The sequence below is a fragment of the Rhynchophorus ferrugineus genome, unplaced genomic scaffold (assembly GCF_030347505.1).
Source record: "Rhynchophorus ferrugineus isolate W39M unplaced genomic scaffold, kcgeb_rfMv2 rfM9, whole genome shotgun sequence".
Classification (NCBI taxonomy): Eukaryota; Metazoa; Arthropoda; class Insecta; order Coleoptera; family Curculionidae; genus Rhynchophorus; species Rhynchophorus ferrugineus.
The window spans coordinates 7,725,343-7,752,434 of NW_027472588.1; the positions used below are offsets into that span (position 1 = coordinate 7,725,343).

Sequence of the window (27,092 nt, forward strand, 5' to 3'; positions counted from 1 at the left end):
CTCGATGTTGGTAATCAGTCCTATAGTATTTTATATATATCCATATATATTTTGTTTATGTTGCTCTTTGCAGAACATCCCCATAATTGAACTCATCCCCATAATTGTAGGTTTCAGTATTAGCTTATAGAATAGCAATTTGTTATGTACTGATAATTGTGATTTTCTTGCAATTAGCCAATACATTTTACTATATTTCAATTCCAGTTCTTTTCTTTTCTTCGTTATATGTTCCTTCCAGCGAAGTTTTGCATCTGTATGGACTGATTGGAAGTGAACTGCACATGCACAGATTTACTTTCGTTAATTTTTATTTTCCAAGCTTGTGTCCAATTATTTATATTGTCACTTGCCTCTTGTAATTTTCGTGAGGCTTCTTCACTATTGTCTCCGACAGCTATAATCGCAGTATGCATCAGCAAATGTAGCCATCGTAATATTCTTCATTTCTGGTATATTACAAGCGTAGGGTAAATAAAGCATTAGCCCCAGTACACTTCCTTGTAGAGTAAAATAAGAAGGAGAATATTGTCTGATTCTGAGACGAATTAGAAAGTGCGGCAGGAAACACATTAAATATCTTGATGACATATGTACAAAAAAATCATTGAATAAACTATAGTAATATATAAATATATATATATATATATATATATAAATATATATATATATATATATATATATATATATATATATATATATATATATATATAGCATGTAGAATATAGTGATTACTGTTACAGATAATATTCTACATGTTTGAAGTATGAAAAGTGCTTGGATGTGATGAAAATCAAAATAACAACAGAGGAACCCTCAAAATTAAGTCACCGTCTAGTAATGAAATAATGGATCAGTAATGACCAAGAAACTTACCAAGAAACAGTCTCAAAAACATATTTTTCGGCCATTTATGAAAAGTACTGACGTTCAAGCTCATCCCGAATAACATCAGCATCACCTCCTGAAACGAATCGAAGCTACGATCTTCTGCGACTTGGGCGTGGAAGTAAAACACTACTCCAATCACCAACAACCCACCGAAATAGATCGTCATCCGTTTATAGTTGACCAGTTTGAAAAATATGCTCCAGTAATCTACCAGGGGTATAGGCATGAGGACAATCATACTATCCGAGCTGAGAATCGGAGAGAGATCGAATAATCCCGCTAATAATATATCGGTGATGCCAACAAACATTTGGGCGTAACCTCGGGCCATATCCTCGCTTGCTGTACCATAGTAAAAGCCCCAACTGATCTCATCTATGTAGATCTGGTCATAAGGACGAAAAATCACTGGCCTGTCGCTTATGAATCCGAAAGAATCCATCAAATCCACGAAAATACCTTTGGCTTCTCCATCAATTTGTTCAACGAATGGAGGCAAACTGGTCCATATGGTGTATAACGGACATTTTCTGAACGGAGACTTCATATCAATGTTATACGACCGCTCATCAATAGCGCAGCTGTTGGTAATTGTATTGTCAAATATCAATGAAGTTGAAACTTTCTCGCCACATTTCTTTAAAATTATTTTATACACCTTGAATTTGTTTATATTGTCCGATAAAACTATAATTCTTGACTTAAGTAATCTAAAAATAAGAAGATAACACATTAACAGCTCAATTGAAAAGTCACCGGCCTACCATAGTAAAACACATTTTTTGGTAAAAATATTTTTTTATCCAATATAATTCCCTTCAAGGGTGATACACTGATTATAGCGACCCTCCAACTTTTCGATACCATTTTTGTATTGCGATTTGTCCTGTTTCGGCGATCACCTCTTCATTTGACGAAAATTTCTTCCCAGCGAGCATTCTTTCCTTCCCAGCAGATCTGGAGAATACGGTGGATGAGGAAGCAATTCGAAATCCAATTCATGGATTCTTGCCATCGTTTTCACTGACCTGTGACACGGTGTATTGTCATGTGCTGCTGGTGTTTTACAAATGTGGTCATTTTTCGGCGATTTCGTCCTTCAAACGGTCCAATAACGCTATGTAATAGTCGCTGTTGATGATCCTTCCTTTTTCAAGGTTGTCAATAAAAATTATTCCATGCGCATCCCAAAATACAGACGCTATAACCTTGCCAGCCAACTGTTGCGGTTTCCCACGCGTTGGAGCGGATTCATCGAGACTGTCGATTGGACTTTGGAGTGAAATGATGGAGCCATATTTCATCCGTCGTCACATATTGACACAAAAACTCGGGTTTATTATGCTTGATCATCTTCAAACACTGCTCCGAATCATCAACTCATCGTTGTTTTTGGTCAAAAGTGAGCTCGCGCGGCACCCACCTTGCACAGATCTTTCTCATACCCAAATATTCGCGAATGATATGATGTTCACGTTCAGTTGATATCTTTAAAGTGTCTGCTATTTTATTCAATTTCAATTTACGGTTGTTCAAAATCATTTTGTCTATTTTTTAAATGTTTTTGTCGGTAATAACCTCTTTTGGGCGTCCACCGTGTTCAACGTCTTCGGTACTCATTTCACCACGTCTAAACCTAGCATACCAATCCTTGATGGTTGGTTTTCCTGGGGCAGTGTCCGGAAACTCGGCATCAAGCCAAGATTTCGCTTCAACTGTATTTTTCCTTTCAAAAAGCAATATTTTATCAACACACGAAATTCTTTTTTATCAATTTTTTTCACAACAATAAAAGTTGCTTCACTCAAAATACTATAATGCACAATCTAATGGTTCGACAGCTGTCAAATTTATACACGCATTTTTTGAGGGTTAGGGCAAACTAAAAAACATATGGATTTAATTCTAGTAGAGCCATCTATGTGTCAGGCCGGGAACTTTTCAATTGATCTGTTACAATGAAACATTTATAATAAAACACTATATACAAAAGCTATAAGAAAATTAAATAATATATATTTTACCATTATAACTACTAGTTATTCTCTACAAAGATTATCTCTATTGCTTTAATAGAATATAAACAAGTAAACAACCATATCCACTTTATTATCATAAGTACTCTATTAACTTTTACATTTTTATAAACATGTCTTTATTAGACCATAAAAAATTTACTTTCTTATCAAATCTTTTAAGGTAACTAATAGTGGGCGAATTTTGAAATTATGTTTAAAACTAAAGTTAAAAGATTATTAAAAATGCCAGATTTCCGCTCACAATGTTGTCATATTGTATGATTTGTATTAACATAGCCTGTCCAATAAAACAGCCAATGCACATCATAGATGGAATTAAATATACCACCAAATGGAGTTTATAAAAATATAATATTCGTTTTATTCTTGGAGCGGATTTTTTTTCTTATTTTATCCGAATTCGAAAGAAACAGAACGCCGTCTGATACGTTGGTATATGTAACCGAATCAATCTATAAAATTCGATTTGTGTCGGTAGTGGTGGACCCTGTTGTCAAATATCTACAAAATTCTTCAAAATATTAATGATAATAATGGGTGATTACATACCGGCAAACGTTGTAAATGAAAAGTTCAAAGTTAATTCAAATGCAGTGAATTGAACGTGTTCATGTCACAAATTTTGATAACGTACATAGGCTGTTTTATTGGATAGATTATACACAGGTGTAGCCACCATATTTTAGTCTTTAGAATATGTTAGGAACGATAAAATCATATGAAATCGGATCAAATCTGTTAAAATAACATTATTGTAAAGATAGTAGTGGATACAAAAGTATTATTACGATTTTAATGCGCAGATGGTACAGTCTACTAGTTACATCAAATACTGACATGAATCTCTTTCATATAACTGGCAAATTATACATCTAGTATTAAGGTTACATTTTTCAAATTTCATTATACAATTATTGATCCTTTTCATACCCAGATGGCGCTTGTAATTGGATGTATTTTTTAAACTGACAAATCAGACTTCAATTTGAGGTTATAGCCCAAAGAATTAGTGATTTTATTAGTCAATATTTGTTAAATAACTATGCTTACCGATAGTTCCATAATATTTTAGCAACCATTTTAACATTGCTGGCGTCTTTAATTATTACAAGATAATTTGCTTCATAAAACATGTCGGAACTGACAATATTGTTCAGTGTTTGATTCAGTAAATCCATATTACGTGAAATAATAGTGTAAGACTGTGGTTTGTTTTTTATATTCAACAAATATTGTTCCAAATTTAAATCATCTGTTTTGTAGACGGCTATATCTAACTTCAAACTGAATTCATGTTGACTTATGAGCATATTATGAACAGTGCTGTTGATATCATGTTGAATAACAGTCTCCAAACATGAATCGTCATTTTCTTTTGTTAGAATGGGAATCAATTTTCCATAACAAGTATAAGTAAAAAAGAGAATCCCTATTAGATGCTTCATTTTGTTATAGGCTCGTATAACTTACACAACTGAGACGTATGGAATGATCGGGGCTCACTGATAATCTCCAAATAGATCTAATTTTCCATTCGAATCAGATGATAAAAGTCACATTTGATAATGTTAGACACTAAACAAATTAGGAAGGGACGGGTAATCGAAAATCATGTTAATGGAAGTGACAGAACCATTAGATAAATCAAGATAGATTAGAGGAGATGGTGATTTAAATCAAATTATACATATTATATGGCCAACATAATAATATTACACTCGAATTGTCAATCTTTCAATTTTAATGGATTACTATTGCAAGAGGCTTATATCAAGTTTATTTTAAAAAATATTATTACAAAATAAATTAAATTTTACTACCAAAATGTAACCTATCTAATTGGACATAGTATAAAGTTTTTTTACTCATTAAAAAACCTTTATACTATGTCCAACCAACCTTGCAAAATCAAGTTATATACATATATTTATGGATACAAGTAATGTCAATAAAATTCCCACAGTATGTCTGCTTCGGTTATCTCCCAAACATTGATTGGAATAATAATTAGGCTTACGATTTCCTTAATGCAAAAATTATACGAAACATAAAAATGCATGCATTGATAGAGAAGATATATCCTGACAAATCGTATCATTGGAATATTAAATTTAAGAGGGTAAATGTACCAAAAATTGATAAATTCAATTAATAAAAATACATGTATAGTTACAACATAGAAATTGTTTTTAAAATTTATAATTAAAGCTAGTTTAATATATATTTTAGTTACTGCAAATTCAATTATAGTCAAATATAACTATAATTTTGTTATTATGCTTGTTAAGAATTAATATTACTATCGATTAAATAAACAAAATTATTTTTTCATAAAATTATTAACCAATATAGAGGATAGGCAACTAGTAATACGCATATAGACAGATCTCTGTACAAGTCATCCGTCGGCCTGAGAATGTATAGAGATTATTTTCAGTTTGTCAATGGACTCGGCGAATGCGACAACAATGACATATATCTGTTTATGAAAATTCAAAATAATTAATAGTGGTTTCCAGTCAGTTGAAAACATTAATTGAAATTATGTTTTATTGACGTTTCCAATATGTGAATAGTGTCGGTTTTTTAAATTATCTGTGTTAAATGAGAAATATTATATATATTTGAAGGTTATACTCCTTTTAGAAACATTTAGGTATGTGTGTTAAGTAAATAAACATCAACTATTTTAACATATAATCGATTTGGTTTTATGATATTTATCTAAATTTAGTGACTTTAAGTAATATTTATGACTTTATCTTATGTACATATCCCTCTTTTTATAAAATTTTTATTTTTAGGGCATTTTGGAAACTAAGGGATGTATTTATCATGCAGAAATGTTCAGGAGTTTAACAATGACATCACAGATTCCTTTCCAAAACATGATAAAATTTATATTCTTCTGTAGTTTAGAAATTTGGAAACATAGCAAATGGAGAACTGTTGATATACCCAGATAATATTTGTGGCAGAGAAGACCCTACTTAGAGCATATTTATCTACATTCCAGTATAGGATGTGCCATACGTTTTAAGCCATAAGAATTCAAACTTAATCTTAGTGTCAGTTGTGTAACCAAAGCCCCAAGTTGTTGCTATAGTTTAAAAAAGAGATTTTTAAAATGACTGACGATGACTGGCCCCTTCTGGGAGACTATCATGGACGAAGAGTGAATCGTGGATTTAAAAGAAGTGTTAAATGCTTTTTTGGACTGGCAGCCTACAAGAAAGTTTTAGTGATACTTTTGGTGTTTGTTATATTCGTACTCATAATATCATTTCGGCTGACTAATACACCTATAAACAAGTAAGTACTTTTCTTAAATTCATATATATTCATATATAATAATGTCTACTTTAATAATAATAATAATAATAATATAATATAATGTTTCTTATTGATAAGAATACTATTATCAATTAAGTAAATATTTAAAGTTTATTCTGAATAGTAGTGAAATTTTGAAATATTTCTCCTGATAAGGCTAGGGTTTATTGTTTATAATTGACCTCTTTAATAGATATCACAATTTTTATATTTTTAATTAAGGATATGCTGTACTTATTTCAACTGATTCTGTAAACATTTAGTATGACAAATAATTAATCTCAATCTAAACAACAATATATGTTACATAATTATCTTATTATATGATACTATATATATATATAAAATAGTATATATTATCATAAACTATATATTTGCAAAACTTCTCAATATTAAACGCCAACTAACTGTATGTTTGCTTAAACCAGGGATTAAAATCATTGAAATGTGAGTAATACCCCGATTTAACTGGTCAATTAAATGGGACTATATTATTGAGCTCCTACACATAGAATTTGGTCAATATTCTTTTGTGTGGGATTAAGTATATATTTTGTATTTTATTTTATTTGATTTAGAGAAAAAAATTTGTTGTATATCAGTGAATGTATAAACCAGCACATCTTATTTAATTAAACACAAAATATTTTATATAGTATCAACGTAATATAGATAGTAGATGAGTGTGTTAGAAAAAGAAAATTGATATAGATTAATTTATCTAGCTTCAGCAAGTATTAATTTCCTTGAATAATGACTATAAATGTGAGACCTTAGCTGAGCTGAGCAATTTGTGAAAAGCTATTAATCTACTAGATCACTTAACATTATATCAAAGTTAGAGCCCTATTTCGAACTAAAAGCTGTAATTTATGATTGTAGAGTGTGTTAATACAAAAAAATTAGCTCATTAATTTAAAAAGACAATTATTGCTATACTTACACCTATAAAAATCTGAGTCGCTCGATGTTTTGCTATTATATTTTGTTTTCATTTACACCCTCTTTAATTAGCCGAAAATAATTAAAATGTTCATTGTAATCCGACGTTAATTTAATCTTCAATAGGGTTTCAATTAGTTCTTAAGCCTTTTTCCTCAGTTAGTTGATTGAATTTCATTCCTAATGACAAAACAGATTGAACAGAATTGATTATCGATCGAGAAACAAAGACAAAAAAACAACTGCCCATCGCCAAGTAATGGCCTACTGGATATCAGAATAAGTGCACGACATTTATAACTTAAAAGAGTTATTCAATTTACCGTATTTAATTTACTGGTTCGATTTTTACAGCTAAAAGGAAAATATTTTCTTGAAGTCCAAAAAAAAAAACTGTAGGTTAGTATAACACGTGTACTGTTTCTAAAGGCAGTAACAACAGTTTCTGAGAACTTGTAAAATCGTTGAGGGTTCACAGTAGGGGTGATATTATAGTCTGTGGGGTGTTGGTCAGTTTTAGGTAAGACTGTAAAAACTACCCTTATTTTAATATTTCTTGGCCTGTACATTTTTATCATTACATATTGCCGTTTATACAAACATTCAACTGAAATGTTTGATAGTTGAGATACTAATTAAAATTCAATCGTTTTTTCGATTATTTGTCAGCAAGTATTATTGACATAACAGTAAAGAAAAGAAACATTTATATTCATTGGGGGTCACCTGAGAATGAATAATACTGACCACACAGATTGTTCCAAAATATGTTAGTGAATAATTTTACTGAATTACTGTACTCAAGAGGCGCTTAGTAATTAACAAAAATTGATAACATATTATTTTTTCGTCTTTTCTAGAATCGTAAAAACCAGCTTACTAAATACTTACTAGGTACAAATTCAAACCATGATTAACATGCAAACCAAAATCCATTTATAGATACTGTTCTCAATTAAATTTCATTCAGTTCGTTTTTTAACATTATATTTCTGGTAGTAAATGATGCTCCTGCGGTGTAATAACTTGATTTATTTAATAAATAATGCATCTGCAATTTGTAATGGTTATGCATGGTTGTATTTGGTTGCAGTCGAATCAGGCACCGTAATTAATATGCTAATAAAAACAATTTTTATTCAGTAACCATATTAACTTGATTTCTGGGACATCTGGATTTCAAAACAAGTAGGGCATTGCCGGCATTTTATGGAAAATGTTTATTTTAGATATAAAATAAACCGAGAGCTTTGTTACAAAAGCCAGTTGTATATTTTATTTCAATTGATATTGACTTAATGATGTCGAAATATCGATATCACAATAATAGATGAAATTTGTGAAGTGTTTTTATAGGATTTAAGTATGTCCTAATTATTTTATTAGTCCGTTATAATCCAGACAGGAAAATATTATCAGTTTGTGTAAGTTTTAGTAAAAAACTTTTTTTTTTAATTTACGTGGATGTTATGACAACTGAAAATTTAAGTCATCATAATTAATGAGCTTTGCATTATGTGAAATAAGATATAATAAAAAGGTGCTAGGTCAGATTGGTATGAAGGAAGCGACAACATTTTCGTTTCTTTGATGGCTTCAATATTTAAATTAAATGTGTAGTAGATATATTTCTACTGAATTTGTAACATTAATCCTCTGTTATAATTTCTCCTTATATTTGAAATGTCTGTTGATATCATATTGACAAAACATTCTTATCTTTTGTCTAAAATCCAAGAGTATTTTATAACAATTCTGGGGATCTGAAGACAAAAGTTTCCTATATTTTTTCGGACTGTCAGTCATCATTTAAAGTAACTTTGTTGTGGAGTTAATTATCTGTAAAATTGATAGACATATTTCAGTGCTTTGAAACCAAATCCGGCTGATAATTAATTTTCTTTTTGCATAAACACATCTGTTTAAATATTGACATGATGTGCGGTTTAGTATTGTGCATTATGTATCATCCCTGTCTTTTATTATTTAGGGATACGTCCACAATCGATTAAACTATATTGTACTCATCATTTATACATGATAACATAACACGGGTAGGAGATACATTTTACATGCGAGGTTCTATGTTTACTAGTAAACGTGATGTAAAATATCAAGAATATTCAGTACCATATCGTTGATTGTAATAATTTTGAAATAGGGCGTTTTTTGCAACACCATCTATATATTTTTAAAGAATAATGAGCAATAAGAAATTTTATATGTAAGATTTTAGACTAACGAGAAAACGATATTAAAGAATGGAGGTTTGTATAAAATAAATTTTTTATTAGTTCAATCTTGCCTTTCTAGCAATGTTTTTTTTTTTCGATTTTCCTATCTTAAAATATAAAAATATATATATCACAGCTGTAATCCGTTCACACCGATTCTGGGTCCTCTCTTCAGATGTATCTGAAAACATTTTGCTTTTCGAAGGCAGTTTTTGTGCCCCACATATGTTTTTTATGTATTTTTTAAAAAGGTATCCCATTTACCAGTTTAGGTGTATTATTTACGACCTAGGATAAAATGTGTTTTCAATATGTTACACTTATCGCCAAGACTGTATCATGTATATAGTTACGGACTCATAAAATATGTATAGTTTTATTCACGTTTGTTGAGAAAATCGCTATATTTTCCCTAAAAGCATTCACTACATCTTATCTACAATAATATAAGTACCCATGCACTCAAACATTCTTATCAGATTCGTATACAAACACATATATTTTTACTATTAATATATACAAATCTAACATGCTTTAGAAATCGTCATACGTAGTTAATTTTTATACAAATTTTCCTTGAATTTTGCTTCAACTTTCAGTGTCACCTTGTGTACTTTGTTAATTATCATATATCAAACATATGCGAGAAAACACCAAGCCGTTCATTAAGTTTGCATAAATCAAAGAACAAATATTATGTTTCTTTTTTAACTAATAAAAGGTCAAAATGTTTTATTAACTTATTTTGATGTATACTATTATTATGTTATTATCCTCTTAATTTATATTTAAGGTATTCTTGTATTTTATCAAAAATTCTCGATACTTTTATAAAGGAATTCCTAAAGGTTGAACTATTTTTCGATGGTACGTCTGATGATCCTTATTGAATTAAGAAAACTGGAAGATATTTAATCTCGTTCTGACTGTAGAGCTATGGATGTCAATCAAAGAAACTTTTCTCGTTTAATTTGATTTTTATAGATTATGGATTCCCTCGACTTCCTAGCAACACAAGCCTCTAGAAATATGAAAGAAAAATTACACAATCCACAGTATTTTAGTATTAGAACCGTCCCGGTGTATATAGAATGAGTTTTATTAACACATATTTTTGAATAATGATGACCTTTTGGTGTACCTTATGAGGAATAACTAAGATAAATTAAACTATTACGAATAACATCTTTTTAGTGTTATTTTGTAAGACAATTTTTTTCGGATGTGTATTACTTTTTACATTTTTTCCTAATTGGCACGTAGAAAATCTTTATCGTCATTGCCTGAACTCTTATTCGAATCTAAATCTTATTCGACAGTCTCTATCTTAATAATTCAATAATTAGACTTAATTTTTTGGTTAATAATTGGTAATTAATTGGTGTAAAATTTTCACCAACTATTTTAGTAAAGGGCCTATATATTATTTTTACTTATATTAAATATGGAACTGAAATAAAAAGGTACAATAATTTTTTTTTGCTTTTATTAAAAATAATATTTCCTCTACATTGAGTGTCTTTTTATTTATGTTCTGATGCCAAGAGAGTTATACGCAATATGGTAAAAGCCTTCCAAGAATTCCCGTGGAGTATATATTATTACATTTGAAAGCCTATATGTTGCTGTTTTTTTATTTTAGATATACTGCTTGCTATTAGTTATTATTGTACAGTATATTAGAAGCCGAATAATTTAGTTGTTCTTAATGTGTACTAAGAAAATTGAACGATTATTATTGTATATGTTATATATGTATTTTTTATTTGGAAATTCCATGTATGTCATTATATGTGTAATATAACATCGTCCATATGTTCTTTGAGGCTTCTCAAAATGATACCGGTACCATTGATTCAATTTTCACTGACTCTTCTGCATAGATTACATACATGCGTTATGCTGGTTTTAAAAGCATATAAAGGTGGAATGTAGCTCTTTGGCATACAAGTTTTTAGTCTATTTCATGTGTGATGTAGTTCCACCACTACCACAGAAGCCAACTTAATATTATAAAAAAGTCAGAGGTGGACTGAAATCATTAGTTTTTGAAACGAATATTTCTGATATTAACGACTTGAGTCCACAAAATAAAAAAACTGACCAAATAAGCTTTTATATTTTTAACAATGGTATATTAACTAATTTTTTTGGCATTAATTCTCATTAAAGCATTTAATAAACTATTGACTTAACAAAGTTCAAGAATCAACAACCTGTTCGAAAAAATCACACTTGAATTTCGATCACATTTTTAATGATTGTGCGATTGTATTTTAAATGGATTTTTGTTAGGTTAAACACTAGAATGTTGATCTTATTATTTACTATATCTGCTTAATGTGAACTCCAAGGCGACAACCGATTATCCCCCTTTGTCAAAACCCCATAAAGTATTAATTTTTAGCAATTCTTGAAGTTTATTGGCAAAGTCAAGACCGGATCTTTAGGTCCAAGTTAGTTCTATTAATGAAGTGATTGAGATTATTATTGCATGGCATTTTACTGTTTTAAATATAAACAATTACTAGGTCTTTATTAATTTTGCCAAGTTGGGATCAGAGGTAGGGGATCTGGCGAATAAATTGAAGATTAAGACAATTCGTACTTTTTACGCGGTTTTTTTAATTTCCATTGGGCCCAGAGAATTAGAAAAGTACATTGACTTTATTGTTTTACCAACACTATTCATTATATCAATTTTTAATTATATCATGATCTGGTTTTCAGATCATAATGATGAACCAAATCACAGAATTCTTTTAACCGCAATTATTGTTGCAATGTCAGCAAATGCTGACTTTATTACTCACACTTGATTTTGTAGGATTATGTCATGAATATAATAAAAATGAAGTTTTAGTTGAGGTGTATGCTGTAAGTTTCTCAAAGTCATTTAAGTTATTCTGGAGTTTTATCGGAGAGCACCGTTTCCATTTGTGAATGGTGGTATTATCTTGAATTTCTTTCGAATGATCTTCCAGGAACAGTCCTTATTAGTGTATTCAGTTACTTATAGACAGACACTCGTAACACTGCAAACTATTAAAGGTGGTACTTCTGAGCATTCTAACCCAATGCTCAAATATATCTATGCCAAAGTCAGCAATATTCACTGTAAGTTTCAGCTAAACTAAAATTTACAGCATATATTGATTTCATATTTGATTCAAGTTTGATTCCACGTCAGTGTGATGAACAAAACAGACTGGTAGACCGTATGCGCACACACGTCATGAGGTCTTGAGTATATTCTTGCAACATGACGCGGACTACCAGTATATTATGATGGGAGAATATGTGAGGTACCGATGTTATCGATATCAGTTGTTCCGTCAACGTTACTATAGGCCTCAAAAGCAATGATTCACTTGATTAAACTTAATGTGTCGTAATGGCTCAGTTTCAGTTCAAACACATATCAACAATGTAATGATGAAATCGTTGGCGGCATCAGAGAATGTTATTATCTTGATTGGCACAAATCATCAGTCGACATACGTTAGAAGTTCATCGCCCTAACTTTTTTGTTTATTTTTGCATCTGAACAATAAAGAGATAAATGCGATACAAAGAAATTACTTGTATATGTTCTGAATGCCACTGGATTTCTTTGTTTTATGTTTAAATGATTCTCATCTTCGCCTTTCTAAGATATCAATGGATATTGCAAAGCTATGATGGTCTTAGGTTATCTGCATCGTGTTATCTCGTTATTTAAATGGGTCGCAAGCCATAAAGATTGCAACTTCATTAATAGTTGTTACATTGTTTGTTTCTACATGTTCTCCATGTGGTACTTTGACTGGTTTAATGACAATAACGCAATTATCATTTTGTAATCTATTGGAAACGGTGTTGAGAAGTTGCCACAAGTTCTCTCTCCTCCATCTGCTTGATGTGATTGTGTAGACAGTGCGTGTTAGTTTTTGCTTCTTGTCACACAAAAATGTTGCCTCGGCATTAAAAACAAAAAACCAATTCGATGCTATACTTTACCCTGAATCTTGAATGTTGTTTTAAAATTCTGACCATCCCCATTTGGAAAGATTTTTGTTGTTCCTAATGATGTAATTTGGAAGCAAGAAGTGCATTTATGTCGCTCCAGCCAATAGTGTTTTCAATGCTTCTCATGACATATGTAATAATGAAAGTAAATATAAGTATCTTTGTAAGTCAACATTAACAGGAATATAGAGGAAACTTCACTAATATAACTAAAAACGTACATTGGGAATGAAACTGACAATGATATTATTGCGATATATTACCATACCATACCAATACACACTGTATAATGTAATACACAGTATATCCCATGAAAGGGTTAAGTTAGCAAATATCTGCCAGGTCGTATGAATACATCAATGTTATGGGAATTAAATTTGGTTTTATTTGATCTTTCGCAGACATCACGTTTTACTCTTAATATTACAACTGATATATCAATATAATATAATATTTAATTTATTCTATCTACAAGAACCGCCATTATTGCGAAGGTTACCATGAAACTATCACTGACACATATACGCCAGTCGAAATCAAAAATATTTTTAAAATTTACTGGAACCTTATCGCAGACTAGAATTAGACCCGGTAGGTGACTACCGGGTCTAATTGTGACTATAAACCATTCTCGAATCGATATAAACACACACAAGCAAAATATTTTCATCAAAATCGTCTAGACAATCGAACAATTAAATTTTGAAGCAGAAAAAATCATTGTAGATATCCGACAAGCTGCTTGGAATAATACTGCAGAAATTAAGAGTACAATTAAAGGGATTAATTATCCGAAAGAAATCAAGGAAATGATAGGAATGGTTCTAAAGCTACATACTGCTAAAACATGGCAGTAAAATAGAACGCCTGAAAATAAAACTATTTTAAACAATATGACCCAAAAGTTGAAAAGGGAAACACTGCAAATTAAAAGCAAATCCATAAATAACTATCTGTGAAATCTAACAGATGACATGGAAACAGTAAGAGACCCATGTGGAAATTGTGCACGCAGCAATTGAGAAAAAGCTGAAGCGTTCGCTGACCATCCAGAAAGAACCGAAAAAAGCCTAACGAAACTGATATTCAGTATAATTTGCCGAACATAGAATGTGAAAATTCTCCAATTCAACGTCACGCCGGGGTTAGGACTTAATGGCAGGACAATTGTTGCATAAACTACCAAGAAAAGCAATTATGAAACCAACAAACTTGATCAATGCAGCATTTTGACTACAAAAAACGTTTGGAAGATGCCTGAAATTATCATGATCCCAAAAATCCTCAAAAATCATCAAATGGAATAAAAGCCTATAGATCTGTTGTTGAATAGGAAAAATCCTATTATAGAAAAAAACCTAAAGCCTACACATCAGTTTGGGTTTGTTAACAAACATTCGACAATAACAGATGTAATTGAAAAAGCATATGAAGGTGAAAAGCTATGTTCACCTATATTCTTAACAGGTCAATTGAAAAGTCCCCGGCCTACCATAGTAGAACACATTTTTTTAGCAAAATTAGTTTTTTATTCAATATAATTCCCTTCGAGGGTGATAAATTGATTATAGCGACCCTCCAACTTTTAGATACCATTTTTATAGTACGATTGGTACTTCACCTCTTCATTCAACGAAATTTTCTTCCCAGCAAGCATTCTTTTGAGATCTGAAAACAGGAAATAGTCGCCGGGGCCAGATCTGGAGAATACAGCGGATGAGGAAGCAATTCGAAGCCCAATTCATGGATTTTTGCCATCGTTTTCACTGATTTGTGACACGGTGCATTGTCTTGGTGAATCAAGACTTTCTTTTTCTTCAAATGCAGTCGTTTTTCGGCGATTTCGTCCTTCAAACTGTCCGATAACGCTATGTAATAGTCGCTGTTGATGGTTCTTCCTTTTTCAAGGTAGTCAATGAATATTATTCGCAATGCACAATACAGGCGTCATAACCTTGCCAGCCGACTGTTGTGTTTTCCCATACTTTGAAGCGGTTTCATTGTGTGCAGTCCACTCGGATGACCGTCGATTGGACTTCGGAGTGAAATAATGGAGCCATGTTTCATCCATTATCATATATCGATGCAAAAACTCGGGTTTATTACGATTGATCATCTTCAAACACTGCTCCGAATCATCAATTCGTCGCAGAGCTTTCTTATACCCAAATATCCGTGAATAATATGATGTACATGTTTAGTTAATATCTTTAGGGTGTCCGCTATTTCATTCAATTTCAATTTACGGTCATTCAAAATTATTTTGTCGATTTTTTAAATGTTTTCGTCTGTAACAACCTCTTTTGGGCGTCTAGTGCATTCACTGTCTTCGGTGCTCATTTCACCACGTCTAAACTTAGTATATCAATCCTTGATGGTTGATTTTCCGGGGATAGTATCCGGAAACTCGGTATCAAGCCAAGTTTTTGCTTCAACTGTATTTTTCCCTTCCAAAAGCAATATTTTATCAACACGCGAAATTCCTTTTTATCAATATTTTCACAATAACAAAAGTTGCTTCACTCAAAATACTATAATTCACAAACTATTGATCCGACAGCTATCAAATTTATGCAGTCATCTTTTGAGGGTTAGGGCTAACTAAAAAACATACGGATTTAATTCTAGTAGCGCCATCTATGTGTCAGGTGGGGGACTTTTCAATTGACCTGTTAGATGTGGCACGAGCCTTAGCGATAGGGTATGACATGACGGCTTTGTTCATAGGCTACAGAAAAAGTTATCGAAATAGTACATTGAGCTATTGAAATCTTACAGCCAGAATGTTTAGACTCAAATACGAGGAAGTCCCCTCTACAATTAAAGAAGTTAAAACAGGTGTACCACAAGGAAGTTTATTAGGGCCAATTCTTGAGCTACTCTACATATGTGATATACCCTTTAAATGGAAAATAGTAGACTTGGAAAATAAAAATTAACGAAATTAAATATATGCGGATTACGTATCAGACAGCATAGGCACCAATAATAATAAATAATAATATCATGCCATATAGAAACGACGCTAAGTAAAAAAGAAAACGAAGTAACTGTAGTTTTGAAACCTACGTGGACATACGGAATTGAATTATGGGGATGTTCCTCGAAGACTACAAATACAATGCAGGTTTTCCAGAATAAAGTCCTGAGAAGTATTGTAGGTGCACCCATATACTTCGGGACTTATACATATACTTTATACATATACTTGATTACTTACACCGAGACCTTCAGATACCCACAGTCAGTCAAGAAATCAAGAAAATTGCAAAGGGGCTTGTGGGAAGACTCCATTCTCATGAGAATATTGAAATATTGCAGCTTTTGGATGCCACCAGAACAGGACACAGACTCAAAAGAATCAAACCATCTGATCTTGTGTAGTGTAGTGAGGTTCAGTTAATAGAAAAACAGTAGTGTTCATGCATAAGCATTATTACATCAGATACTAGAATAGGACTGATGGGTCCTCCTGGTTACATACCTAGATTTAAGTTGTCATAGAGACAAATTGTAGGTTAGTTGGTAACGACTAGTAACAATGTGATATATTTTAAAAAATCAGTTCAACCGTTTAGAAGGAGTTCAATTACATACACACGTATAGAAGAATTATATGTATAAAGATAAATAAGTTTTGCTAGCTTGAACGATACAAGATCAAGAAATGTTTTTTTTGCTTAATTCACCGAATCGCCGTTCATATATCAGTATATATATTTATGTAAATCTTATTTCGCGCCGAATGAATGTTAATACGGCGTGGGTAGCGAGCCGGCTTTGATATCATAATATAATTTGATACAGAACGGTAATTGCAGAAACGGTTCTCCCTTCACATTTAACATTTCCTTATCGGCAAAGTAAATACCTTCCACGACGGATTTTGAATTGTTGACTGTTTTCTTACAACGGCGCTTTTCGTAACCTAAATAAACACGATATTGGAATTTAGTTAATCTTCGGTTAATTGCTCCTTACTGTTCTTAATTCTTTATTATTATTATTAAATACAACTAGTTTTTTTTTATAATACATATAGGCCTATAAATAAGTTTTGAATGAACCGACTTCAAAAAAGGCGGAAGTTCTATGGTCATCTGTATAAATTTTTTGATTGTACGTAGGCCGATTTATCCGTCGATTAGGGACCGATTTTCAAAATTCTTTTTTTATTGTAAAGAGTGCACTTCTAAGGTTGGAACCAAGTTAGGATCTGATGGAGGTAGGGGGGGGGGAGTAATCAAGGAAAACCTCAACTTTCAAAGGCACGTACAATATTTTCACACATTTTTTATCTAAAATAATCAGATATTGATGCATAATGTTATTGCTGAACTGATGTGACGAAAAATCGGAATTAGTTCAGGGTAAAAGTTAGTCAGTTTGCTTTTTAAGCATCAACCATATCATATGAGACGCCGTAGAAACGTTATAGGCAACTGTTTCTATGGTGTAATGATTAGAACGTTGAGCTCACTCGCGGCCGTCGCGGATTCGATTTCCAACAAGACAGCAAGTTTTTTGTTCTAGTTTGATTGGAGAAATTTTAAAAGCAATTAATAAAATAACTGCCTAATTTAATGAATAAATATCTAATACTAAAAAGAAAGAAATAAAATATGTTTAACAAAAAAAATTTAACCGACACTAAAAACTAAAAAATAATCAAAATTAGATTTTTAACACACAAAAAAGTTTTAAAATAAGATATCTACGTAATAATCGTAATAACTAAATAAATGTAAACAAAAAACTTATTTAACCTATTTACTACACGTATTTTATACTCTACTATATTTTATATACAATTTGGTTTAATACCTACCTAACCCTATCTCTAAATATTTCTATAAATTTATATATATATATATATATATATATATATATATATATATATATATATGTATATATATGTATACAAAATGGTCACTTTTAAAACGTTTATTTTCAAAAAAAGCAGACAATATGACTGTATTTCTACACTATGCCTTTGGTATATTCTCAGGGCACTAACAAACATATATATTTAAATATATTTTACATTTGCAGCAGTACTCCACCCAGCAGTCGTCGCATATCTAACTAAAACTACGTAATATTGGTTCTATTATTTAGCATCTATAAATATATAGAATAGAATTGTATAATGGGGGTATTCTAACCTACAAAGGTAGAAAAACAATTTTGTTCATATTTTCAAAGTTAACCCTTTAAGAATACTCATTTAAAAGGATTTTTCAAAATTATTTTTTTATGATCGGATCATACTGATGAGTATACAAGAGATAAATTACTAGACCCATTACATTCCTATGTTACTAGCTACAAATAAAAAATGTAGATACAAGAGATGAAAGGAAAATGAAAATAAGATAAATTCAGTATTACAAGAATGCACACAATAGAATTAAAATAAAAATATAAACATAAAGTAAAGTACACATAAAATTATAGTATATTTTTTATACATATTTTGAACCCTCCTTTTAACAAAGGAGGGTTTATCTGGAGTGGACCTACTGTTTAACCTGGGCTCTGGACCATGGACCTCGGCATTAAGCCTACCGTCTGGCGAGTGACCAAGTTAGAAATCATCCCAGAAGACATCCGGTCTTAACCAGCCTGGTTACTGGCGTAACTGGGATCATTTTCCATTTCGGATTATGCATTCTTGCCTGGGACAATCATACATTTTAAACAATCACAAACATAAATTTATGATCATGCCCCAGCAGGATTCGAACCCGCGACTATCGCAATAGTAGGTGGACCGTCCTGTCGTCTTTACCACTGCGCCAACCAAGCCGCCATGAGTATGAATTAGAAATGGATAATAAAATGAACACAATATAGCCAGATTTTTGTGCGTTAGCTCTTACTTAGGGTAGCTCAAATCTAGTAAATTGCAATCAAATCATCAAAAATACGGCGTCATTTCACTTTGTAACATTAGAATCCAATCACAATAATTATAATGATCTAGTTTAATACTTTATTGCATTTCAATATCATTCTACAAGCTTTGAATCATTAAAATTATCAGATAAATGACAAAAACTCTGTAGTACAAAGTAGGAAAAAACTAATTAATCGCTTTTGATGTAAAAATATTTTGTTTCACGCTACAAAACTAATATATCAAATGTTATGACTGCGGTTTTTCTCTTGAGTTTAAAAGATCGATTTAAAACAAGTACTGGTTGGATTTATGCATGGTTTGCGTCTGGCTGGGACTCTTATTTTAATGAAAATAATATGTTTTAAGAACGCTTGTTTTCTTTAACACGGTGTTATATAACAAAACTAGCTTCTTCTTCCGGTTTATGTGGGTGTGGATGTACTTAAAATTCAATAGCCCACGAGTTCATTAATTTTAACATTCTTAAAATTAATATATTTTCGCTGTTGTAGACGCCAGATAATTGCATTAAAGTTATATGGATGTCCATCTACATATATATAAAATAATGTAATAGAATAAATTTGCATCTCATATTGGCAAGATTCTATGAATAGTTATGCAATAAAATGGACGCTTAATTTATGTCCCTCTAGCCTTATATAACAGGTCAGTTGGAAAGTCCTCGGCCTAACGCATAGATGGCGCTACTAGAATTAAACCCATTATGTTTTTTAATTAGCCCTAACCCTCAAAAGATGCATGTATAAATTTGACAGCTGCCGGATCAGTAGTTTGTGAATTATAACATTTTGAGTGAAGCAACTTTTGTCTAAAAAAATGCATAAAAAGGAATTTCGCGTGTTGATAAAATATTGCTTTTTGAAGGGAAAAATACAGTTGAAGCAAAACTTGGCTTGAGTTTCTGGATACTGCCCCAGAAAAATCAACCATCAAGGATTGGTATGCTATGTTTAGACGTGGTGAAACGAGCACCGAAGATGGTGAACGCAGTGGACCCCCAAAAGAGGTTGTTGCCGACGAAAACATTGAAAAAAACACACAAAATGATTTTGAATGACCGTAAATTGAAATTGAATGAAATAGTAGACACTCTAAAGATATCAACTGAACGTGTACGTATATCATTCACGAATATTCGGATATGAGAAAGTTTTGTGCAAAGTGGATGCCGCGCGACCTCACTTTTGACTAAAAACAACGACGAGTTGATGATTCGGAGCAGTGTTTGAAGATGATCAAGCGCAATAAACTCGAGTTTTTGCATCGATATATGACAATGGATGAAACATGGCTCCATCATTTTACTCCGAAGTCCAATCGGTAGTCATCCGAGTGGACTGCACACGATGAACCCGCTCCAAAACGGGGGAAAACGCAACAGTCTGCTGGCAAGGTTATGGCGTCTGTATTTTGGGATGCGCATGGAATAATTTTCATTAACTACCTTGAGAAAGGAAGGATCATCAACAGCGACTATTACATAACATAACATTATTGTATATATTACATAACGTTATTGGACCATTTGAAGGACGAAATCGTTGAAAAACGGCCGCATTTGAAGAAAAAGAAAGTCCTGCTTCACCAAGACAATGTACCGTGTCACAAGTCAGTGAAAACGATGGCAAAAACCCATGAATTGGGCTTCGAATTGCTTCCTCATCCACCGTATTCTCCAGATCTGGCCCCCAGCGACTATTTCCTGTTCTCAGATCTCAAAAGAATGCTCGCTGGAAAGAAATTTTCGTCGAATGAAGAGGTGATCGCCAAAAATGAGGCCTATTTTGAAGCACAGGACAAATCGTACTTCAAAAATGGTATCGAAAAGTTGGAGGGTCGCTATATTGAAGGGAATAATGTTGATTAAAAAAACTAATTTTGCCAAAAAAATGTGTTTTATTATGGTAGGCCGGGGATTTTTCAATTGACCTGTTACGAACTTATATATTGTATAAGTGTTTACATTTAACTTTAGCTTAAGTAGTCTAATTTATTTTTAGTTTGAGAAATACTGATGTACTTATGCCGCTGCGTATTGATACAAATACAACAGAACCATAGATTGTACGAAAGATATCCAATGTAAGATGTAAAAACAATTAAGAGACACAATTACGGCAATAAAATATCATGTTTTATTTAATATATGTGAAGTATTTACTTCGAAAAGCTGCACTTATCTAAATATAAAAAATGATTCAGCTGATATATGCACTGATGTTTACATCGGATGCAAACACGCAACTGGTTTGCTCTGTCTGAAGATGGAAAACAACTCGGGCCCGTCAAGCGCATGCAGTAAAACTCAAATAATGCGTAAAAATACCAACATTAGAATGCCGGCGTACCAGATGGGAGTGTTCGGCCGATTCGATCTCGAGATTTAAATAACCGCATCGTTATTTCTTTCATATTCGCGTCTCGACGATGGCCAAACATCATTTTCTATCGGGGATATAATTGCACATCCTTTCATTAAAACGGTTTTCATGAAAACTTTAAAAAGATTAATATGACAAAAATAATTTATATAAATTCCGGGTTTCATTATGTTGCAAAATCTCTTTAACAGTTTTTCATCCAATGTTCACGCCGAATGCATCAGTGTTCATTAATAAATTGGGTTTCCCGTGGCCTAAGGTTCGAATTTTTAACATTTACTTCATATTCTTCAAAAGCTTCCAACAGCATCTTGTTGGTTTCTTTCAGTGTTGCTTTGTTTGAATTAACCAATAAAAATTATCTCAAATAATATCTTATTAATTTTAAGTTCCTATCTCTATTACTTGTGAAGAAGATTCTTGCACCAAGGTAATGTCATTCTTGCAGTTTGTTGTTTCAATCTCGATGATATCATATCTGAAATCCGCCCGATAATTTTTTTTCCATTAAATTTAAATTTTACAATTTTATCACACCATATATCCAGCTAATACCGTAATAAAAGTGTAAAATAGTCCTTTGATTAATTATCACTATTTATCGCTACGTGACGAAGGAAGAACTGCACGATGATCTCGAAATCAAATGGGTCAACAAATTTATCGAAAGTTCGGCCTTAAAATATGAATTTATGCTACAAAATTACAGTAACGTGAAAGCAATACAACTAGAATTTGTGTAGTTTATAAGTGTTACTTTTAACTGTAGTTTTAATGGTCTAATTTGATTTCAATACATACTGATATATTTGTCATGCATTCGCCTTGATCGTGTACCCAAGTACAACAGAACAATACTAATATATCAGGTCAATTGAATAGTCCCCGATTTGACACATAGATGGCGCTACTAGAATTAAATCCATTATATTTTTTAGTTAGCCCTAACCCTCAAAAGATGCATGTATAAATTTGACAGCTATCGGAGCAACTTTTGTTATTGTGAAAAAAATTGATAAAAAGGAATTTCGCGTGTTGATAAAATATTGCTTTTTGAAGGAAAAAAATACAGTTGAAGCAAAAACTTGGCTTCATGTCGAGTTTCTGGACACTGTCCCAGGATTTTCCTCAGGAACAACCGTCAAGGATTAGTATGCGAAGTTTAGACGTGGTGAAATGAGCACCGAAGACAGTGGACGCCCAAATAGGTTGCTACCGACGAAAACAAAACACAAAATGCTTTTGAATGACCGTAAATTGAAATTGAATGAAATAGCAGACACTCTAAACCCGAGTTTGTACGTCGATATATGATAATGGATGAAACATGGCTCCATAATTTCACTCCGAAATCCAATCGGCAGTCATCCGAGTCGGCGGGCAAGGTTATGGCGTCTGTATTTTGGAATGCGCATGGAATAATTTTCATTGACTACCTTGAAAAAGGAAGGACCATCAACAACGACTATTACATAGCGTTATTGGACCGTTTGAAGGACGAAATCTCCGAAAAACGGCCGCATTTGAAGAAAAATAAAGTGCTGATTCACCAAGATAATGCACCGTGTCATAAGTCAGTGAAAACGATGGCAGAAATCCATGAATTGGGCTTAGAATTGCTTCCTCATCCACCGTATTCTCCAGATCTTTTCAACTGACTTTTCAATTGACCTATTACATCAGTAAAACCTAAAAATTAATTATTATTATTATAGATATAATTTTTTGGGTTGTTTATTTTTGCATTACAACATTAATTATACTTATATATTAATTATAATTATACCTATAATATATAGATTTAATAATTTTCAGCGCTTCCGCAGTGTCTCTTTTTTAACTGACTTCAAAAAAGGAGGAGGTTCTATGTTCGACTGTATATATATATATATATATATATATATATATATATATATATATATATATATTGCAGAACATGCCCATAATTGAACTCCGTATGTCCATATATATAGGTTTCAGTATTTGCTTATATAATAGCAATTTATTATGTACCGATAATTGTGATTTTCTTCCCAATTAGCCAGTACATTTTCCTATATTTCAATTCCAGTTCTTTTCTTTTTTATATATTCCTTCCAGCGAAGTTGCATCAAAATTCATTCCGACAGGCAAATTAAATTGAAGCGATTTTTCATCAGCGATAGTAAATATGTAACTGTCTTTTTGATAATATGATTCGAATTTATTTTAAATGGTTTTATAAAATATATTTAACAAAAAATCGAACTGACTTCAAAAAATAAATAAGGAACTCACTAAAAATTAAAAAAATAATCAAACTTAGATTTTTAATAAAAAAAAGTTTAAAAAAAAATATGTACATAATAATCGTTGTAATAACTAAATAAAAATAAACAAAAACCGTATTTCACCTATCTACTACACGTATTTTATATTCTACTATATACATACAATTTAGCTTAATACCTACCTACACCTATTTATTTATTTACAATTTTATTTAACTAATACCAACTGTCCACTTTGAAGGTATATATATATATATATATATATATATATATATGTATATGTATATGTATATTATTCTTGATAATGATGATTGAGGTGGTCCAATTGGAAGAAAATCTAATTAGGGAAAGGGGGGGAAAACCTCAAATTTCAAAGGCACGTACAAGTTTTCACATATTTTTTTGTGTCTAAAATAACAGATATATTTGTATAAAGTTATTACTGAACTCATGTAACGGAGTACCGGAAGTCGTTTAGTGCAAAAGCCAAACAATACGAAAATAATAATATAATTTGTTCCTCCGTACCACGTTCAAAGTTGTGAGTTGGTATTAGTTAAATAAAATTGTAAATAAATAAATAGGTGTAGGCAGGTATTAAGCTAAATTGCGTGTATATAGTAGAATATAAAATACGTGTAGTAGATAGGTGAATACGGTTTTTGTTTATTTTATTTAGTTATTATAACGACTATTATGTATATATTTTATTTTAAAACTTTTTTTTGTATTAAAAATCTAAATTTGATTATTTTTTTAATTTTTAGTGAGTTCCTTATTTATTTTTTGAAGTCAGTTCGATTTTTTTGTTAAAAATATTTTATAAAACCATTTAAAATAAATTCGAATCATATTATCAAACAGACAGTTACATATTTACTATCGCTGATGAAAAATCGCTTCAATTTAATTCGCCTAGATCGCTTTTTGCTTCATTCATCGGGTTACATAAAATAAACCGGTTCCACAGCGGCGCAGCGCGTACACATTCTCGTTACATTGTTCGAATTGTTTCCGGCATTTTTTAATATTACGCGGACTCAATAATGTCCGTGGCCTCGATTCCCGTTCGAATCCGACTTTAATCTTATCTCGAATAGCGGTCGTACCGCTCGCGTTGTGTGGACCACTGTATCGTTCGTTGAATGAACCACTGTGCGGTGATTTATTACCCTACAAGGAATATGTTTGAGGATGGGTGGATGTATAGTTGGTTTTGTTTAAATCTTCGCAAGTAATCCATTTGTTTTTCGCACTGTTTGTAAGCTTGAGGTCTAGTGCTATCTAAAAGTATAAGAATACATACAGGGGATAGACAAAATAATTTTTTTTTAAATTATTATTGTGTTAACATTCCACAATCTATCCAGTGGGCAATAAGTATGTGATAAGATATACGTTATACAAAGACATGTAGAAGATGGCTTCAATAAGTTATATCCTGTACAAACTTATCAACTAGTAGGATACTTAATTCAAATTTAATTACTTTTCTATGTTATTCTAAAAACTATTTTATGCGTCTATTAATCAGGTCGAATGGTAATAAACGTTTTAACCTACGCACTTTACTGACATCGCGCACATTTAATTGTCTGCCGAGTGCACTCGGGTGCGCTAACACTCTTTCAGAGTATTTTACACAGGCACTTCGGATTACACTCGTTATGACTTCCCGGGATGAACTAGGTTACTGGCATAATATGGGGCGTCAATAATGGCACGTAGCACTTTATTTTGGAATATCTGAAGGATGGCTATGTTCGATTTGCTAGTAGTACTCCACAATTGTATATCATACGTCCAAGAATTGACTTATACAGCAATATTTTATTATCCAATGATAATTTGCATTTACGCCCTCCGAGCCAATACATCTGGTTCAGATTAGGTCTAGGTTGTTTACGCTTTATTTCTTCCAATTCCTCCAATCCTTCCACATGTTTCTTCATAAACTAAATAATAACTAAACGAAATAAAAGCCTATAGGCCTGTATCACTGCTGCCTCTAAGGTTTCTTCGAATTTAAGCGTCGATCCCGATGCATTTCCAGATATTTAACATTATCTGCTTGCGGAAGTTTATGATTATTAAGATATACCAGGAGGACATGTCACCGAGATAATCACCGAGCAGATCATAGAGAGAAAAAACCTAATACTAACACACCAGTTTGGGTTTATTAACAAATAATTAATAATTGACCAGCTCCACAGAATAACAGATGTTACTGAAAAAGCCTACAAAAGCTATAGTCCTAGGTGTAGCACAAGTCTTCGATAAGGTCTTGATAAACTACAGAAAATGTAACCAAAACAACACACCGAACTATTAAAATCATACATTACAATCAGAATATTAAGAGCAAACAAGAGGAAGCTTACTCTACAATAAAAGAAGTTAAAGCAGGTGTACCACTAGGAAGTGTACTGGAATCAATGCTTTATCTACTCTACACTTGTGATATACCACAAATCGAGAATACTACAATTGCTACATTTGTTGATGATACTGCGATTATAGCTGTCGGAGACAATAGTGAAGAAGTCCCACGAAAATTACAACAGGCAAGTGACAATATAAGTCATTGGACGGAAGCTTGGAAAATAAGAATTAATGAAAGTCAATCTGTATATGTGCAATTCACCTATAAACAGACCGTACAAGCATCATTAACATTAAATAATATTATCATTCCATATAGCAACAACACTAAATATGTCGGAATGAATTTTGATGAAAAACTTTGCTGGAAGGAATATATAAAAAAGAAAAGGACTGGAATTGAAATATAGGAAAATGTACTGGCTAATTGGGAAGAAAATCACAATAATCGGTACATAATACGGATTTCAACTATGGGGATGTTCTGCAAAGAGTAACATAAACAAAATACAAATTTTTCAGAACAAAGTCCTGCGAGGTATTGTGGGTGCACCCAAATACTATAGGACTTATTACCTACATCGAGACCTTCAGACACCCACAGTCAGTCAAGAAATCAAGAGAATTCCAAGGGGGCATGATGAAAGACTCCATTCTCATACGAATATTGAAATATTGCAACT

General features: G+C 31.9%; 1 protein-coding gene across 1 annotated transcript in view; it reads left to right on the top strand.

The window, feature by feature from the left end:
* The first annotated feature begins 5,365 nt into the window (after nucleotides 1-5,365).
* sfl (N-deacetylase and N-sulfotransferase sfl) overlaps nucleotides 5,366-27,092 on the top strand; it is a 71,745-nt gene continuing 50,018 nt past the window's right edge. The window contains exons 1-2 of the mRNA XM_076413485.1: nucleotides 5,366-5,586; nucleotides 5,735-6,242. Of these exons, the coding sequence (XP_076269600.1) occupies nucleotides 6,058-6,242 (185 nt within the window). The 5' untranslated portion in view covers nucleotides 5,366-5,586; nucleotides 5,735-6,057. The remainder of the gene's footprint in view (nucleotides 5,587-5,734; nucleotides 6,243-27,092) is intronic.